Source organism: Watersipora subatra, chromosome 6 (genome assembly GCF_963576615.1).
Source record: "Watersipora subatra chromosome 6, tzWatSuba1.1, whole genome shotgun sequence".
NCBI lineage: Eukaryota > Metazoa > Bryozoa > Gymnolaemata > Cheilostomatida > Watersiporidae > Watersipora > Watersipora subatra.
In genome coordinates, this window is record NC_088713.1 from 29,084,995 (window position 1) to 29,105,301 (window position 20,307).

At 38.4% G+C, this 20,307-nt stretch overlaps 1 protein-coding gene across 1 annotated transcript; it reads left to right on the forward strand.

Moving 5' to 3' along the window:
• Positions 1–17,257: 17,257 nt before the first annotated feature.
• LOC137398832 (uncharacterized) lies at positions 17,258–19,026 on the forward strand. Its single transcript, XM_068085007.1, has 2 exons — positions 17,258–18,269; positions 18,401–19,026. The coding sequence occupies exons 1-2, from the start codon at positions 17,258–17,260 to the stop codon at positions 18,463–18,465; spliced, it is 1,077 nt and encodes a 358-aa protein (XP_067941108.1). The 3' UTR covers positions 18,466–19,026.
• Positions 19,027–20,307: the final 1,281 nt, after the last annotated feature.

Genomic DNA, 20,307 nt, shown 5'->3' on the forward strand with positions numbered 1-20,307 from the left:
TCTACTGCTGAACGAACTGATGCACCGGTACAAGTTTAGAGCAAATAAACGTTTATCTAAATTACCGTTAGTGATTCAATTATCTCAGTGAGATGTCCTTATCTTCCATCACTAGCGATGTAGCCAGTCGTACTGAAAAAGGATTCACTTGCAACAGATGATGGAGGACAGGCTAAATACCGATAAGCCACTCAGGTTATTTTATGCGATGCAAACGATACATCATATCATCAGGATCAAGAGAGATACGTAAATAACTTTATGCATTGACTGCTCAAATTACTTTCGTAATGCTAGTACATAGAAATGTTACACCGCACGCACGCATTCTTGTTTCCATCATGGGTCTCTTGTTCGTGATTGGCTGCAATAAATCATATCGCTGTAATTGGGAAATACTGCACTTGTTGATTACGTCCTGTCTAAAGCCAAAAGATTCCTTGGCTGTGTTGACGTTTATCAGGCTATAGACATGAAATAGATTGTGTGACAGGCTTGGAATTCATTAGGTGAAAGTAAGGAACTTGCAGCTGATGATTTTTGATTAGAGCATCAGGCTAAAATACGGTTTTCTGCTAAATAGTTGATCTGCAAAAAGTGTCTGAAGTTTCCGATTTTTTAAGAAAATATCGGCCGATACCGATTCAGATACTTAACACCCATATCGGCACCGATACCGATTCCGATATTGAAATCGGGGCAACTCTACTATTTACCTGCATGGATTGAAAAAGGAGTTCCAGCAACAAAGGGAGCCAGGCTCAAGCTCAAGTTAGCCAACTGCAAGCTTTTTCAATCACAGGTGCATTACATGAACCATGTGGTTGGTGACGGAGGAGTGGCTAGACGCTGAGAAGACTGGGTAGGTTTCAGATGGCCAACCTCCTAAAAGCCCAGAAAGTTGAAGGGTTTTCTAGGCATGGTAGGATACTACCGTCAGCAAACTCTGAGCTTTGCTGCACAGCCCGAGCTAGCTGCGAGCCTTAGGAGCTTTGCTTCTTAGCTCCGACAGATGCTAGGGCCATGACTAAAAAAAAGAGCCAAGCTACCAAGTCAAGCCAAAGACACCGATGTGGCCCTTGTGAATAAGAAAATATTGTGGCTGAAAGAAAAAGAGTGACTGATTCAGACCGCGGCTGCCCCGGAAGTGTGACACTCGAGAGTCAAACCGGGTTGGCCACCAACTCGGCCATAGAGAACCAACTTGCTACCAAGTCAGCCTCAACAGTCAAGAGGCGCATCATATCACTGAAATACATATATAAAGAACGTGAATGAGCCCAGTCAATCAGAGCACTTGGCAGTCTCATACCATGCAGTTGATTGTTGTTTGTGGCATACTGTGAACTGTACTTGTATATTTGAGAAATATATATATGTTGCCTTTGTTCTTAAATAATTTGGTTTGTTGTGGAGCAGTGAAGGAATGCAGTGGTTCCTTTTAAAACACTTCCTTAAAAGTGGCTGCCTCGAAATAAGTAAGTTCTGCCTGAGAAACACCTGTCTGGAGCTTGGAACACGAGCTCTGCTTGCCTTAAGGGGAGTTTAGGAATTGTTGAACTATTAACTCAAATTAATGGTCGGGCCAGTTCAATTTAGACAAATATTACAAATTAAAGAGGCAAATAGCCTTTACAAAAGATAATGCAGAACAGGCACATTAGAAGCACTGATGCAAGCACAGGACTGCTGGTCAAAGCCTTGAAATGGATGATTTTGTTGTCTCATCTACTGAAATACTAGGATTGGGTATGTCAAATATTTCATCACCCAATTCCAGGAGGTAGCAGATGAGAGCCCACCATGCCGGATGAAAGAGGCCACCGTGCTACATTTGAGAGAGGCCTAAAAATGTGGCCAAAGACTGCTCACAAATGAAAACCGCTAAAACCGTGTTTGAACCACTGTGAGCTCAGTTCGGATTGTCATTTAGGCTAGCCCATAACTAAATTAGCTTGCTGAGATGGAGTGACAAGACATTATTATAAGATCATGCCATGGAAGGGAAGTGGCTGGTCTGAATCGCATACCAAAACCTGTCCAACCTGCACTGAAGCATCATGTCAATGAAAACATTCGCTAATTCACTAAACAATTTTTTCCTCCAGCCTCACCTTTTGGTGGCAAAATAATCAAAAGCCTGTCTTTGAAGCAATAGAGCTAACGTAGACCTGACCCAAAAAAGTCAACCAGCACAGACTTTAGAGGCTCACAAGGTCAAGAGTCCACCAGCAGTTGGTGACTTGACTGTGCTACAATACAGGGATATCCCAAATTTTGCGAAGTGCTGTGATAGAGACACAACATTAGTGTAGGCCCTGAGTTGAGCTCACTCCACAAACTACCTTTTTTCCCACAAAATTGGAGAGTAAACCCACCCTATACCTGCCAGACACCAGCTGTACAACATAACTGTTGAGTAAATAAATGTTCGACCCGTTGCGGGGAACTGTGCAAGACTAATTGGAAGAAAGTGGCAGCCATTGGTTGTTGGTGGATGGAACGTGGCTACCCTTGAGTAATCCAGCTTCTCATTTGGCTTCAAGACGAGACAGAAAGACAGAAAAGGCCTTTGTGATAAGCTACATTGGGACGTGTTAAGGACGTTATTTTGATAATGCGATTCCTGATTGCTCGCCATTGCTCTTTAGGGCTCCTATGAATTCTTGTTCAAAGACTCGCTGAGTCAACTGAACACCCACATGGAAAAAAGTAAAACATCTACTCTTACTAAAAAAATACAGTCTGCAGCGGCTTGCCAAATAGCTGCCATAAGAGCTGAGCCAGCCAAAAGCCTGGATCCCCCTTCACTGATTTGGGAGCCTCTGGCCAAGGCATTAAAGATAGAGATGCTGCAGTTGTCTACTCTGCCTGAAATCCAAGGTTGATCAAAAAAACATACATTCAGGTACTTTTCACACAGACTATAGAAGAAGAAGCGGTTGCATTAAGAGGTAGTAAAGACTAGTATGGCATCTGTCAGTTCACAACTAGCAATAGAAGAAACAGGCATCACATGCTGCAGCACTTGGAGCCGTTTTTGAATGCCTGTATACATAGCAACATGTCTTACATGATTATGTAGTGTGGCTTCAAAAAGTTTTAAAATAAAGCTCCGAACCATTTGTCGACTTAGTGAACCGACCACAGCATATAGTCATTTTTGGGCCGAGCAAGGATAGGGCCCTCGAATGAAAATGGTTCCGTACAACCTCACACTGACCAAGAAGGCCAGCTCAGGTGCCAGCAGGGCAACAAGCTAGCTCGATCCAGACTGTAGGAAGGACACTCACACTATTGATCAGCCAACCTGGTACAAAGCTAGCCAAAATGCCCAGTCAGCCAATCAGCTTGGCCCGGAAGCAGACCCACTCGTCCCAAAGAATTACCAGCCTAGCTTAAAAAGAGGAAAAAAGGGTACCTGTGACTGTATCACAAAGCTATATAGCCTTCTTTTCAAATCATGATCCTCATGTACATAGCAAAAACATCGTAAGCTTTGTGCTTGTCATCAGTTAGCTCTTTATCACACAAACTACCGATATAAAACAGAACATTCGCCATCTAATTTATGTGTCACTATACTTCGAAGTGGTGCCATATATCCATACAGTTCATTATAGCTGTGGATCTTCCTGGAACAGTTTTTCAGCCAGTGGCAGTTGAATTTTTGTAAGCAGTCAGTTGATCAGTGACGCCTCAATTTGAAATAGTCATTCAACAAGCGACAGTTCAGACCTGATAACAAGATGTTATGATCGAATACCTCAAATATCAACCTTTGTCTAGTAATCACCTGATACTAAACTTTGGAACTACATGTATGTGTGTACCACACACTATTATGCAATGCAAATGTTGAAAAAATGACATTTGCTAAAATAGGAAGAGATTCACATGTACATACGGGTATATTTTTTGTACACATTTTATCTCTAGTGCAACTACTAACTCGCATTAAATTCTAGTCATGTATAGAGCTGCCATTTTTAACCAACCTTCTTTAAAATGACGAGGATAGACAACTCTATTGCTCTGAAATCGTGCTGTCAAAGAACAAAACTTTTGGCTTTAGCAGCCTAAATGTGTAAAAAGCAAACAAACAAGGTTCACTATGGAAAATAACTTAGCTTTAGCTATTTTTTGCTCTCTTGTTGTGCGATTCCATTTATATCATTTATTTTTACCTAGATAGTAAGTATATAGATCATGGATGGTGATCAGCTTATTTACTACTTTATGACAGAGAAATAAAATGAATTGTGACGAGTGATAGACAACTATTGCTTTCAGAGTAACTGAAACAACGCTGTCAAAGGGCACACATCTTAGCCCGAGTAACCTAGGTTTATGACGAACAGACGAACAGAGTCAACTCAAACTCTATAAAATGTCTTTTTTCCAAATATTTATGGTCTTATTGTAGAGTAATTCTATTTATATTATTTGATTCTTGCCTACATGTATCTAGAAAGCATGCAGATTATGGATGACAAAATGCTTACTGCTGATGATATATGATGGTACTTAAAGTTGATATGGCTGATTTGGCCGACTCAGCCGACACGACTGATTTGACTGATTCAACTGATTCGACTGACTCGACTGATTTGACTGGTATTATATTTGACTGGCAGATATTAAGGATTCCAAAAATATGTGTCACTTACTGAACATTAACTAGCAAGTAGGAAGCCAAATTAAAACACTAAAAAAGATGACTAGATAAATTATTAAACGGTAGTTATAAAGATTTGACAACAGTGGTTATAAAGACAAACAAAAACGAGTGTTAACTATATAAATACATAAAGAATAGTCAGGGTTATAATATACTTATTGCTAATGATATATAATCATACTTAGCATGGTGTAATTAAAAATAAAAAAGAATATTATGTTCACTAAAAATATGCTGTTCTATTACGCTGGTTATGCTGACTCTGTTCTTTAACGTGTTAAGAGGTCAAAAGGTCTTCTGACACTTATTTGAAAATAATCATCTATCACTTGTCAAAGAATTTGGAACATAATTCGCACCGAGGTGTATTATTTGACAATCAGTTTTGGCACTCCAAGTGTTAACTATAGATGGTGTCCCATTACATCATGTCGTGAAATATCTATTGCAGGCTAAAAACCATCTAATGTGTGGACTACATAATGTCAGAGTTTCCATATGTAGAATGGCTAGCAAGAAACTATAAATCCAGAGGGGAGGAGTCTGGCTCCTGGAGAGACTATGTGCAGGTAAGTTAATTTGATTCCCTCATGAATGTAATATAGCATCTTTCCATTTGGTGACTTCATCAATGTGATGATGTTTTTAGTATGGACCATGTATGGAAATGCTACTTGTCACACCATATCACTCTCACTATGTTTTCTCATTCACTCTCACTATCACCATCTTAGATCATTTATGTGTTATGGAAAAAATAAAGCACAATATTTTAAATCTCAAAATCTATTTTGAGATTTATGTAATTTATTTTCAGAGTTCCTCGACTTGTTGTGCAAAATAATTTCAACGAAATAGTCGTTATATTTCGCGTTCACTATTTTGGTCATAACTCGAAAAATGGTTTTTGATATTTAGGGCCTGTACATATAACCATAACAGTAGAAAGTTCTCTATTAAATGATGCTAATAATGACTAGATTACATTAATATAAATAAACTTCTTCTAAAAAAATTGTCAGTGCTTTGCGTGCACTATTTTGGTCAAACTCAAGAACTGTATGTTTGACCTTTATGAACCAACCATAAAAATGATCAGTAGAAAGTATTTTACAAAAGGATACCTATAATGACTAGATTACATTTAAATATATATGAGCTTTTGAAGGATACAGTTGGTTTCACCACAATTGCAAAAATATTCTTTTCAAGTGAGGCTACTCAGCCCTAGAATGCCGGCAACATCTACATCTTGCTAAGGTTCACTTGTAAAATTATTAATAATCGGAGGTATGTGAATATTTAAACTACTTTTAGCTACTGCAATGATGTATTTCCAACATCACTATTGCCTACTAACTGTTTTCGATGCTGTGATAGTAAATAGAACATGTCCGGTAATAGCGATTGTTAGAATCATTGTAACTATAGTTACAATTGAAATTACTTGAGATCCTGCCCCCCGCACTAATGACTCGTTGGTCAGTTCTTCTCTGGCCAAAAGGCCTCTGTACATGGCAACAATGGGTTTATAACCCATGGCCTGCATCTTTGTCAGCTCTTGCCAACCCCATCTAGAGTCTTCCCCCGAGCTGTTCCACAAAATTCCAAGGATGGCCTCGGCCAGTTCTGCATCAACCTCCCCCTAGCTACTGTGCTGGCGGCGGGTTGACCCATGTGATCGATCACTGACACTGACACTTCTTACAAGGACTGGCCTGTCATGGTGAGCTCCTTCATCTTAAAGGTTGGCTTGCAACAAAATTCACATTACAGTTATATGGTATCAAAAGATTCACCATGTCTTATTCTGCTGTGTTGTAGGTGCCAAATATGTGAAAATGTGATTACAAGCTCTTAAAAGCTCGAAAATGAAAAGCCGCCTGTTTGGAATCTGTTTATTTCACTGACGTAGTCATTACAGTTTGGTTATCGTCTTGTCACATGATGTTCTCATGTGAATCGAAAGGCCAATAAAAAGCTCAATATAAAGTTTATCGTAGCACTAGTTTATGACAAACACTTCGGGTTTTACCGAAGACCCCGTATCAAGTATAGATGCTCGCTACTTTAAAGTTCTGTTTCGGCTTGATCTAATCAGCAAGTCGTAATCTGACCATGTGACCCAATACTTCAAAAATAATTTTTGCAACACTTTTCGATTATCACAGGGGACCAACAGGCTCGTCTTGATTATCAGACAATAATATGTACTCCTTCAGGCTAAGGCTAAATAATTTAAATGAAAGTTTACGGTTAGTTATAAGATATTACTGCTAAAAGTGACAGCATTACAATGACGATAAAACAGATGCGTAAAAACAATAGACATGGTTTTATTGATTGCGTGATTTGTGAAAATATTTCTACGAATGAGATTGCGTGAAAGTGTAAACAGAAACCATCCTGGAACAACTACGTCCCATTTGAGCCATTTTGGAAAGCGAATCCAAACTACGGCGGTCTCGTGTGGCTGCGATTAACTGTTCGTCTTTTAGCTTTTAAGAGCTTGTAATCACATTCTCACATATTTTGCACCTACAACACAACAGAGTAAGACATGGTGAATCTTTTGATATCAAATAACTGTAACGTGACATTTGTTGCAAATCAACCTTTAAAGTAGAGCTCTTTTTCAAGCTCCTTTCAAGCCATCCCTCAGCTCAATGAAATCACACTGCCGGCAGTTTTCACAGGAATATTGTCTAACTACCTTGGCATTTCCATGGTGTGTTCCAGCTTGTTGTTCCGGTGTATATGTAATGCTGCCGAGATCTTCAACCATATTGCCATTTAGTTGAACGGCTCTTTCTTCTAGCATAGCCAATGAACTAAATCACAGTCAATTTGAAGCAGGAACTGCCGGCTATACAACTATGGTTGAAAATTATTGACGGCTTTGACTACTGCCAGCAACCCTTTTTGTGAGACACATTAGTTCATTTTCGCAGAGGCTTAGGTTTGGCTGAAAAAAGCATTCACCCTCTCTAATCTGTCATGGCCCTGGAACAGTACTGCTACCACTCCTCGTCTTGAAGCATCTGTACTAGGATATACGGCTGACTCAAATCGGGATATGCCAGGATAGGTGCAGAAGTGATGCCATTCCTTCAGAGCCTCAAAAGCAGCTTGTTTCTCTTCTCCCCATGTATACTTCTTCCTTTTTCCTCTCAACCTGTACACAGGCTATGGTACAAAGGCCATGCCAGGGCACCAACGCTCAAGATTCACTGACAGTAATATCTTGCTAAGACCAGAAAACCCTGCAACTTCCTGAACCGTCTAGGGGTCTGCCATTCTTGGACTGCCTCAGTTTTCTCAGTCAGTAGCCATCCCTTCTTAGCTTACCACATGGCTCAGGTAGCACATTGTAAAATTTTGCACTTGGCTGACTTGAGCTTGAGTCCAGCTCCCTTTAGTTTCTGGAACATATCTTCTAGTTTGTGAAGGTAGCTGTCAAAGTCTGGTGTATTGACATACATGTATGATGACACTTTGTTAGAGTAGCAGTGTTCACCATTGCAGGCTGTGCAGCACTAGCTCCATTAGCCTCTGGAAGGTGGCTAGCGAGAAAGTAAGTCCAAATATCAGGACTTTCTAGCTCCACAAATCGGAGTGGATTAAAACAATAATGTCTCCTAGACATTGGCATCCAAAGACACTTGCCAGTAGCCACTGATCAGATATAACATACTGAAACACTTACTGCTGGAAAGGAACACCTTTCTTGGATGGGCCATAGCCTCATTAAGGCTATCATCAATTTGGAAAAAGCGGTAGGCGCTCTGCTCTGTAATTGTGTTCAGCCGGCGATAGTCAACACAGAACTGCCACTTCTCACCTTCTTTTTGAACCAATACCATCGAAGAACTCCTGGCTTTTCCAGAAGGCTCAATAAACCTCTTACCGACGAAGTTTTGCACCTGGCTTTCTGCCTATGCCTCCTTCTCTAGCTGAGCTAGTGGGGAGGTTGATGTATAGACTAGGTCCCTTCTTTTAGTGAAATTGAGTGTTTCACCTCAGAGGTCTGACCCACATCTCCCTCACTAGGACCAAATGTGCTTTGGTAACAGGTTAACAACCTTGCTAATTGTTCAGCTTGTGCAAATGATGCAATTTTTTGTTGTTGCCTGGAACAGCTCCTTTAAGTGGGTTGGCATCCTTGCCTCCAGTGCTTTCGCACTCTATGTCGCGAGACCCGAGCCAGAGAGAAGCGATTCTGGATCTACCTAGTGGTTCTCCACTCTTGTATTTGTGATGTCAATGGTACGTGTCAATACACTTCCTTTTGGTCTAAGCCGGTTTAAACTTGTAGCTAGTGATGGATCACCTGGGCAACCCTCTCGCAGTCTCAATAGAGAGTAGTTCTGAGTGATGACCCAACATGCAATGACCACTTCAGTCTAGCCTGGCGCCGCCAAGTCGCTGACTGCGTGAACTTTGCTAATCAGCAGCCACCCATGTATGTCTGTGCAAGTTACTGTATGTCACCCATGTATGTCTGTGCATCCACATCATTGTGGATGTGGCTCATCACAAATACCTCCTTAGTCTTTAAATTTTGGTCATACGCTTGCTGTATCGGCAAGTGTGTGACCCCATAGAATGGCAACAACCTTACATTGGCCATGAGACCATGACTGTCACTTTCCTTAAGCAGATCCTTCATTCTCTGAGAAAGAGTGTCAAAAACGTGTTTGCGCAGCAGGTTTTTGGTGCACACAGTGTCAAGCTTTAACTGCATAAGCCTTATCTAGTTTTTCAAGGAGAAAATAGCTCGTAGAGCTCAAGTTGGTCCAACTTTGTACCCTGAATGGCTCAGCACCATTGTTGCCCAACAAGGCAAATTTACTGACACCAGGCCCTCCTAAGTGTACCGGGCAGACTTCTAGTGTGTCAGCTCATCTCGAAAAAGGGTAGTGACCAGGTCAGTCCTATTGGTTTAAAGGCATGCTTTATCTCATTGGCAGGCCTGTTTTCTCTGAGTCTTGTTTAGAGTGCATTCCTGTCGACAGTGCACTTTTGACAGTGCGCTCCTACCTGGTATGGCCCAGCCGGGATCAGGTCTTGTTTCTATAACAAGGTTGGTTTCCAGGTGTTCAGGTTCCAGTTTTTCAAGGTTTTGCAGTACTTTCTGGTGGCTATGGCAGAAGACTTTTTTTGTCCCTTTCTCATCTCAAGTGGATATTGCAGAAAACCTTTGTGTCACCTCCCCGGATATGGCAGAAGGTGCTGTTGCACCAATAGTTTGAGCTGACGGATGGTCTGGTTCTGCACAACTGCAGTTTGTTCTGTTGGCTTTTACTCTAAGAACTACAGCTCTTCAATTGCTGTTCTTCAGGTTTAATCTGGAGATACTTCATGCCAGCTCTGACTGCGATCGTTAACATGCGTGTAGGGATTGCTAACAAGTATCTTTGCAGGCCAGGGTTGTGCAACACCTCTGTTACAAGTGAATATGGCAGAAAATCTCCGCATCACTCCCTTGTTATTTTTTGAAACTTTGCGGGCTGAATTCCAATCTGGCTCAGTGACCCCAGCCAGCTTGCGCCAGAGTGCCTTTTGCCGGAACTAAGACAGTTGGGGCCTTATTACAACTAGCCGTTGACACTACTGTTGCGGTTCATTGCTGTTTCCTTAGCTCAGTAGCTTCATATTGCTGGGGCAGTCTCAGCGGTCATGTTCCTGTCCCTCACACCCTAACATTAGAAAGGTTTGGCAGATATAGTTTCTCTGGACCCGTTCTTCTCATCTTGTTATTCTGCCGTTGCTAAGCCTACTTTTTTGTGTGCTGTTGCACCAATAGTTTGAGCTGACGGATGGTCTGGTTCTGCACAACTGCAGTTTGTTCTGTTGGCTCTTACTCTATGAACTACAGCTCTTCAATTGCTGTTCTTCGGATTTAATCTGGAGATACTTCATGCCAGCTCTGACTGTGATCGTTAACATGGGTGTAGGGTTTGCTAACAAGTATCTTTGCAGGCCAGGGTTGTTCTGCGTATTGCAGAACGTTTATTCGGCCATGTCAGCTCGGTAAGGATCGGGTAAATTGGTGTAAGCCACTCGAACTAGCGCTCGACTCAAATGACATGTTTTTAAAGGGTGGTAGTTGCGACCTTTTTCAGGATACTCAGCTTGACTTGAGCCTGCCAAAAAAAGATCAAAACAGTCTCATAAAGCATATAAGGTAAAAGTGGAGGTGAAAACGACTTTTACCCACTTAACTTGTCTGCAATTCTCAGCCACCTTCTTCAGGACCTTCAGAAGGTGTAGCAAGCTTGCCGTCTTGGTTTATCTATATGCCTCAGCTGCTTACTGAACACGGCCGATACGGTACTCCACCTTTTCTGAGCCAGAGAGCCGAGGTGACTTGAACTGGTGAGCTAGAGCCGGGGCCCAGAGTGTTATCATAATCTTCTTTATTACCTCTGCAAGATGATCCGTACTGCCATCTGCAATCTGAGCATGTCTGTTTGCCACCTCAATGCCTTACCCTTACGAGAGATATTTTTTGGATCTTTGGAGGCAGACTTCCACATTTTAGGAAGCTAGTCTCATTTGAGTGCGGAAGTATCTTGCCACAGATTACTTGCTTTTTTGGGTTTTTCCTTATTACCACTAGGGTAGCCTCGGTTGGTACATTCGAACATCAACCGGCTTTTGCAGAGTTGATCTGATTAATTCAACTCCTGCCACCAGCGTAAAGGAAACCACTGCATTTCTAAACAGAATAACTTGAGTATGAAAGAATTAATATTTCTCAAATATGTAAATAATACAGTGGAGGGTATACAACAAGCAGTAATCAAATGAAAAACACGAGACTCTCGGATGCTCTGATTCACGGGGCTCATCCGCACTCCTTATATACATATTTTAGCAATTTGATCTGCTCCCCGGTTGCAGATGCTGACTCAGTAGCAAATCGGTCCTCTTCAACTGAGTAAGTGACCGACCTGGATGGCCTAATAAGTGTCGCACTTCTAGCCAAGCTGTAAGACGGGACCTCCTTGTTGCTTGGTCACGATCTGTACCGTGTTGTAGAATCCGAACCGGTTTCTTTGGTGCCGTCCAGAAGTTTTGCTCTTTTTTTTTTGGCCTCGGACCCTAGTATCTCACTGCCACATTATTATAGATTAAATTACTAGCTTAAGTTACTCAAATTCATTTGACAAAAAAAACTTAGCCAATAGCAACTACATTACCTGCCGCTGTTTGTAAACTGTTTTACATTCTGAACAAATGTGTAGCATAGGAAGTAAGAAACGTTTGTCAACAACCTGTTTTAACTATAACTCGAGTTTTCAAATATTTGAATTATGCATTGCTTGAGCACACAGAAACAAACAAACACTTTCATTTCAAAGGTAGAATGTTAAATGTTGTATATGTCTATAAAGAATAATTTTCTGTGCAAAAAACCTTTTTAATATTGTACAGGCCAATAATTGATCTATTTTAGTTTATTTTTTACTTGTTGTGAGTTGATTAACAATGATTTGAGAAAATGACAGAGTGGAATCCATTGTTAAAAAAACTAAGTCTTCATTTCCATCTTTATGAAACTCAAACAAAAGAGCAACACGATACAGAAAAAACACCAAAAATGAGATGCGAAACTTCTGACTTGCTCCTCAATTTTAAATTTTTAAATAAAATATAGATTTTATTCACCATTTCATTACCTTAGAAACTTAGACAGACATTTTTGAGTTACAAATGATAAATTGGAATAAATGCCGAAAGGGTTAAATGTGATAAATATTAATTTGTCCATTCAGATTTATTAATTTATATTTTCTGATAAGGCTGTTTATAAATTATACTTTATATTTTAACTTTTTATACAATTTACAGGCTCATGGTCTGGCTAACTTCTGTGTAGCAGAGGATCCATTAACTGATAGACATAAGTTAGTCTATGAAATAGAAGAGAGCTGGTACAAAGGTAATCATCCAATCAGCTATGATGAGCATCAAGAGTTAACTAGAGACCATGGAAAGCTTCTCGAAGAGTACCGAGAGAAGACAAATGAAGATTTCAAACGCTTGAATGGTTCAGTTGAAGAATTGGAAACTGATGACATATTTAGTGAAAACAGCAAGCAACAAGCCAAAGTATTGTGCAAAAAGGTGTTTGAAGCAAGTAAAAATTGCACAAAAGGCCTCATCAATGTTTCTAGAAACATCTTAGAAACAAGTGTTAAACTTCTAAAGAGGTTGAATGAAGAATGCGATGGAAAGTTTGTAGTCATAGGTCTTGGTTCAGTTGCTAAAGGTAAGGCAACTCCATATTCTGACCTGGAATATGGAATAATAGTCGAAAAGAACTCTAGCTACTTTGAAAGATTAGCCGTAGACAGCTACTTCCGTATAGGAAATCTTAGAGAGACACCACTAAAAGCTTTTGATATCCAGGAACTGATTGAGAATGACTACTTGGACCATCAGATCTCCACCGATAACGTAGTTGTTGGCTGCAGAATTGATGGAATTACACAAAGATCAGGTAACATACCGACAGGAAATGGCAAAGGAGGGTATAAGTTGACATTCACTGTAGACGAACTCATGATGCTCTACCAAAATGAAGCTGAAAAACAATTTGATAGTTATGCCGCAGACAAGTCAGACATGATCTCATCAACTGTTGTTATTTTAGCTAACAATTTGACATTGGACCCTTGCGAGCCGTACCGATTGTTTCAGTCAGCCCGAAGAAGTTATGAGACTTCTGTGCCTGCGGACAAAGTTAACCTCATGCAGAAGCGTTTACAATCATTTCAACAGGACCTGCAAACATATTCATTTCTTCTTGAATTCACTAAATTTCAACCACCAAAAAACCAGAGTGTAAAAGTTAAAGAGAGGTTTTTCCGATATCCAACCTTACTCGCAAACAATATGAAAATGTGTTTGGGGCTTGATGCTGCGTATTGCTGGGAGGTCTTTTCAACCATGCAAGAAAATGGCCTTTTGTCTCATGAAAATCATGAGTACTTGAACATTCTGTTAGCTTCATCAATCTACATTCGTACATCTGCTTATCTCAAACTGAAAACTCAGGCAGAGTTTATTCAGGTTGCTGCCGATCAAACTGTAGCGCAGAGTGAGACTTACATTGCACCCCCTCAGTTAATCCTAACCATGGGATGCTTGCTAGCTCCAATCAAACAATCGGTAAAAGCAGGTGTATCAAGAGCCACTCACTCATTTAAAAGAACTGGAAACGTTGCCATCTCAATCTCATCTATATGCAAAGACATTTATGTAAAGAAAAATGACCATTGGGCAAAAGCTGAGGTTTTATACTTTATGGGCAAATACTCTGAGGCTAAAGAAGAGCTAGAACAGGCAATTGGTAAATCTCTAGAATCTTCTGAACAAGTTATCTTTTTTGATAAAGTAAAGGAACGCGCAGCGAGTTTGCCTGATGGCGGATATTTTGTGCGCAAGGAGACTGAGCTTTGTGCCTATCTGCTGTACTTTACCGGGGATTACCAACAAGCTCTACAATATCTCAGCCATCTCATCGACAGCAATCAGGCAACCACAGAGCTATTTAAACTTTTAGCTGGGCACTGCTATAAAGAGATTGGTAACTTGATAGATGCTAGAAGGATGCTGCCAAAGGTGAGTGTAAACTAATGCTGCCAAAGTGTAAACTAATGTTGGCATAAATTATGTTTTGTTGATTTGATGCTGATGAGTTCAGTCTGGTTTACAACATTAATATGGTATTTAGTTTTGCGCATATATTGTATTAAAGGTGCAGTCCTTTGTCGTGGTGATCAACTTGCGTTTTTGTAAGCATTTTTGAGCCACCAACATTTTGATCCAAGTTCCTGTTTCGACTTTTACGATACATGAAAGCGAAGTTTAGTTTAACCTTTTGAGGGATTTGCAGACAGAAACTAAATTCTTAAGTTGTTGGTAATTATTTGTTGTAGACTAATTATTCATTTTGGTAAATTTGGTAGACAGATCAATTCCAAAGTTGGTTAATGTACTTTTGAAATGATGGACTAATGATTATTGATTGATTATTGAGTATTATGCATCTTTCACTTGTTATTTTATTAGCTAGACATGTTGAAAGAATTTTTCTTGCATATAAAAAATTGTGTTACATAAGATTGTTTGAAAGTTAATAATTTAATAAATCAACTAACAATATAATAAACTGTGATATTTAGAAAAAACAATAAGGTGTTACTTTAAATTTTCATGGAAATCGTAATCACTCTTGAGTTTTTTGATCCATGTTTGAGCTACTCTTGAGTAGATCCATGTGAAAAAAATATCAACTATTTGAAAATTGCCATATTTAATTTTCCTAATGATATAATTTCTAATAGAAAATAATGTTTTTAATTATATCATATGTCTGGCGACACTAATATAAACTCTGTTTAGCTGAATGCTGCAATCTCTACTTTTATTTTACACAAAACTATTTTATTTTCTCTTATCAACATTTCCAATTTAAAATAAACCAGCATGATTTTATCAACTACTAAATAAGATTACATAATATATGTAGGCCTATGATATGTTATATATATAATATATTGTATATAATATATTATATATATAATGTAATCATGGCAGGTATAATAAGTAATGAAGGGAATAGCTGTCAGCTGCCGGTTGTGCTACTACATATATTTTAATTTACTTATATATTTTTATATTTATTTACATGTATAGCCTATAGCTGTTGCAGATGACATATTTCTTCAACACAACTTTTAGTGATTTTTTTCGAGTGCGCTAAAAAAATTACTTTGTTAGAGGAAAAATGTAAAAGAAATTTAGACCCAAAATGTAGGCCTAATTAGTATCAGACATCTCAAAAAGTTTACCAAGCTAAAAATTGTGTCAAGTGAATTGTTGTCCAAATTCTTAACCTATGTGATTCAGACACAGTTTTAGAGCTAAATCCTTTAATCCGCTGTCTGCTGACACATAGGTTGGTATAACCAGATCTGAACTGAATTTTTATAGACATTTACAAACGTTTATAAATGAGTTGTTGCTATTAATTACTACCAAGTTATTTTACAACCATGAACAACTTTAAATGATTTATATAAAACAACAATAAAGAGCATATTAACACTAATAGATTAATAGTATTAAATAATCCTAAAATTAGTTTAATGTAATAATAATTTTATTTAAGAATTGTTACCCAATGATCCAACTTGCTAAAAACTTATTTAGTCTTACAGTCAGTTCATTATCATTGTAGTTATTATTGTAGTTATTAAAAACAATATAAATAAAAATATACACTAAAACTACAACTAATACTTCATATGATATAGCGTATTATACTTTATAGCATTTTATGAAAAAATTTCTTTGTTACTCTATTAAGTTCACATTTTTACTTTATTTTTACTAAATACGCAAAAACATCATTTTGCTTGTACAACATTTAAAATCATTTTATTTTATTATATCATATCAAAGTAACATCGGCGCATATACTAAAATATGGTTTGAATTTTCTGAATCTTGAAGAACTATTACTAAAGCTGTAATCCAATCATAATACTCAAGTGTTACTTAGCTCTGCAGCTAAACAAGCAGTTTACACCTGACATCTGTCAGACTTTTGTTATACATGTAATATAAAAATGTACATGATGGGCTGAGTTCAATGAATGGTAATATGCTAACTATATAGATGGTAGATAACATGACAGATGATTATGTATTATACCCTAATATAATTGATTGATATTTTAGGGTAAAGAGAATATCACCACTTTAGATATAATAAAGTTTGACTTACACGCTGGGACTGATCACACAGATACCTCTAAAGTATACTCCAACATTGGACGGATGTATTTATCATTAAGTGAGTACAGACCCGCCTTAGAATTTCTGACTGAGGCCTTGGATATTCAGAAATCAGTGCATGGAGAAACTTCTAATTGTTCTGATATTGCTGACAGCTACAGTAACATTGGAAGTGCATATCGCTACCTGGGTGACTATAGAGCAGAATTAGAATATCACACCAAGTCTTTGGATATGAAGAAAGCCGTGTATAGAGAAACTGCTAGTCATTCTGATATTTCTAGCAGCTACAATAACATTGGAAAGGCATATCACTCCCTGAGTGACTATAGAGCCGCATTAGACTATTTCACCAAGTCTTTGGATATGATGAAAGCTGTGTATGGAGAAACTGCTAGTCATTCTAATATTGCTGGCAGCTACAATAACATTGGAAATGCATATGAATCCCTGGGTGACTATAGAGCAGCATTAGAATATCACACCAAGTCCTTGGATATTGAGAAAGCTGTGTATGGAGAAACTGCTAGTCATTCTAATATTGCTGGCAGCTACAATAACATTGGAAATGCATATCACTCCCTGAGCGACTATAGAGCCGCATTAAGATATTACACCAAGTCTTTGGATATGATGAAAGCTGTGTATGGAGAAACTGCTACTCATTCTGATATTGCTCACAGCTACAGTAACATCGGGAGTGCATACTACTCCCTGGGTGACTATAGAGCCGCATTAGAATATCACACCAAGTCTTTGGATATGAAGAAAGCTGTGTATGGAGAGACTGCTAGTCATTCTGATATTGCTAGCAGCTACAATAACATTGGAAATGCATATCACTCCCTGGGTGACTATAGAGCCGCATTAGAATATCACACCAAGTCTTTGGATATGAAAAAAGCGGTGTATGGAGAAACTACTAGTCATTCTGATATTGCTGGCAGCTACAATAACATCGGTATTGCATACTACTCCATGGGTGACTATAGAGCCGCATTAAGATATTACACCAAGTCTTTGGATATGAGGAAAGCTGTGTATGGAGAAACTGCTACTCATTCTGATATTGCTCGCAGCTACAGTAACATCGGCATTGCATATAACTCCCTAGGTGACTATAGAGCCGCATTAGAATATCACACCAAGTCTTTGGATATGATGAAAGCTGTGTATGGAGAAACTACTAGTCATTCTGATATTGCTCGCAGCTACAATAACATTGGTAATGCATATAACTCCCTGGGTGATTATAGAGCAGCATTAGAATATCACACCAAGTCTTTGGATATGATGAAAGCTGTGTACGGAGAAAATGCTAATCATGATGAGATTGCTCGCAGCTACAGTAACATCGGCATTGCATATAACTCCCTAGGTGACTATAGAGCCGCATTAGAATATCACACCAAGTCTTTGGATATGATGAAAGCTGTGTATGGAGAAACTGCTAGTCATTCTGATATTGCTAGCAGCTACGATAACATCGGTACTGCATACTACTCCATGGGTGACTATAGAGCCGCATTAAGATATTACACCAAGTCTTTGGATATGATGAAAGCTGTGTATGGAGAAACTGCTAGTCATTCTGATATTGCTAGCAGCTACAATAACATTGGTAATGCATATAACTCCATGGGTGATTATAGAGCAGCATTAGAATATCACACCAAGTCTTTGGATATGAGGAAAGCTGTGCATGGAAAAACTGCTACTCATTCTGATATTGCTTGCAGCTACAATAATGTTGGTAATGCATATCACTCACTGGGTGACTATAGAGCTCAATAGAATATTACACCAAGGCTTTGGATATGAAGAAAGTTGTGTATGGAGAAACTGCTAGTCATTCTGATATGGCTCGCAGCTACAATAACATCGGTAGTGCATATTACTCCCTAGGTGACTATAGAGCCGCATTAGAATATCACACCAAGTCTTTGGATATGAAGAAAGCTGTGTATTGAGAAACTGCTAATCATTCTGATATTGCTTGCAGCTACAATAACATTGGAAATGCATATAACTCCCTGGGTGACTATAGAGCAGCATTAGAATATCACACCAAGTCTTTGGATATGAAGAAATCTTTGTTTGGGGAAACTGCTAATCATGCTGATATTGCTGGCAGCTACCTTAACATTGGCAGTACATATGACTATCTGGATGACTACAGAGCAGCAGAAAATTTTATGAAGAAGTATTTAGATATGACAGAAGCTGTGCAAAAAAAAACTGTTCATCGCTTGATAACAAAGGCAAAAGAAATATCATCAAAACACAAAGAAAGATCATGCAAAATGTATATTAATGTAATTCTGGAAGGATAAAAGAGTACTTATATTGTTACCTTATAAATAAGTGGTGGTTGTACTTACTAACACTATATACATACATAACATATATTTATTGTTTTTTGTAGTCAACCCAGTAATACAGTGTCAGTGTTGCTTATAATGATAGGCCTCATTACACATACTTCCTTTGTAAATTATAAGCCTGTGAAATTTTGCTACAGGAAAACCTGATTGGTAACACTAAATTGGATAAACCATTAAAAAAGCTATGAAAATACATACACTAGATGAATGCTTGATGTTACATGGGTTATTAAAAGTTTTCAAACAAATTTTTGTCAATCAACAATTTTACTTCTTATGCTTCACGTTTGTGCAGGATTTAAAACAGCCTGTAAACAGTGACAGTTAATTTAGTTGTCATTGGGTAAGTTTCTTTACCCAATGAATTTGAGTAACTTTACGTAGTTTAGATCTTGACTATAATAACAGCTGTGTTTGTCCGTATGAAGCCACCGTTAGCAAAAAAATATTGCACCAAGTTAGGTGATTGGAATACTAGAATATTGTAATATACTGTTTTAGGGGCTTTTTAGAGTGTGGAAACAGATGAAGTTGTATTTAGCTATTTTATAATGGAAAATTTGCTTCAAGATAGAAATGAATATTAACTTTATTTACTAGCAGTGCGTAAAGCCAACAAGATCATAGAAATAAGGATGAAATGATAAAGGTGATTGCTGTCTATGAAGGAAAGAATAGAATAGTGATTTGCACATTAGAGTAGTGTAGCTGCAAATATAAAATGTGTCACTCAATCTTATACAGTGAAGCCTAGAGGACTGGCGAGCAGGGATATGATAGCTTAAACGATGTTGTGGAGTTGTTTGACCTTGACCACATGTTTTGCACACATTGACTCTAGTTAGGTGTTTTTAGTTTTGTAATGTTTTCTATATGCATTTGGTCAGTATAGGATTCTATCCATGGATATACGATATGGAGGCAGAGGTTTTATTGCCTGTAGTAGGTCTGTTGATTGTTGTGAAACATGAGTATACAAAGCTGGAGCTGCATTAGACAGTATCGGAACAATCCATCCTTGATAGAATCTTATGAGGCTTTTGGTGATTACTTTATGATGTGTCAGGGTGAGTAATCCATGAACAACAAACCTAGATTTATCTATGACTGAGTTAATATGCTCATTGAAGCTTTCATTTTAATAATAATTATTAATTGTGTAATTAAATCACATAATTATTTTATAGAATAATTATGAGTCCCGTTATCTCACGTTAACTGTTTGAGTAGTAGAGTATCACAAATCTAAAAAAATACTCACTCACCTCACTGTGTTTTCTCATAACAAGCTCAATTTTGTTGTTGTTAGTCTCCAATAGCATATGTTCTGTAAATCTAGTAGCCCTTGCAGACAACTTGAAGGCATACACCATTGGAAACAGAACTTTCAGGCTCTTTAAAAACTGTTTTTCCAGCTTTCTACACAGT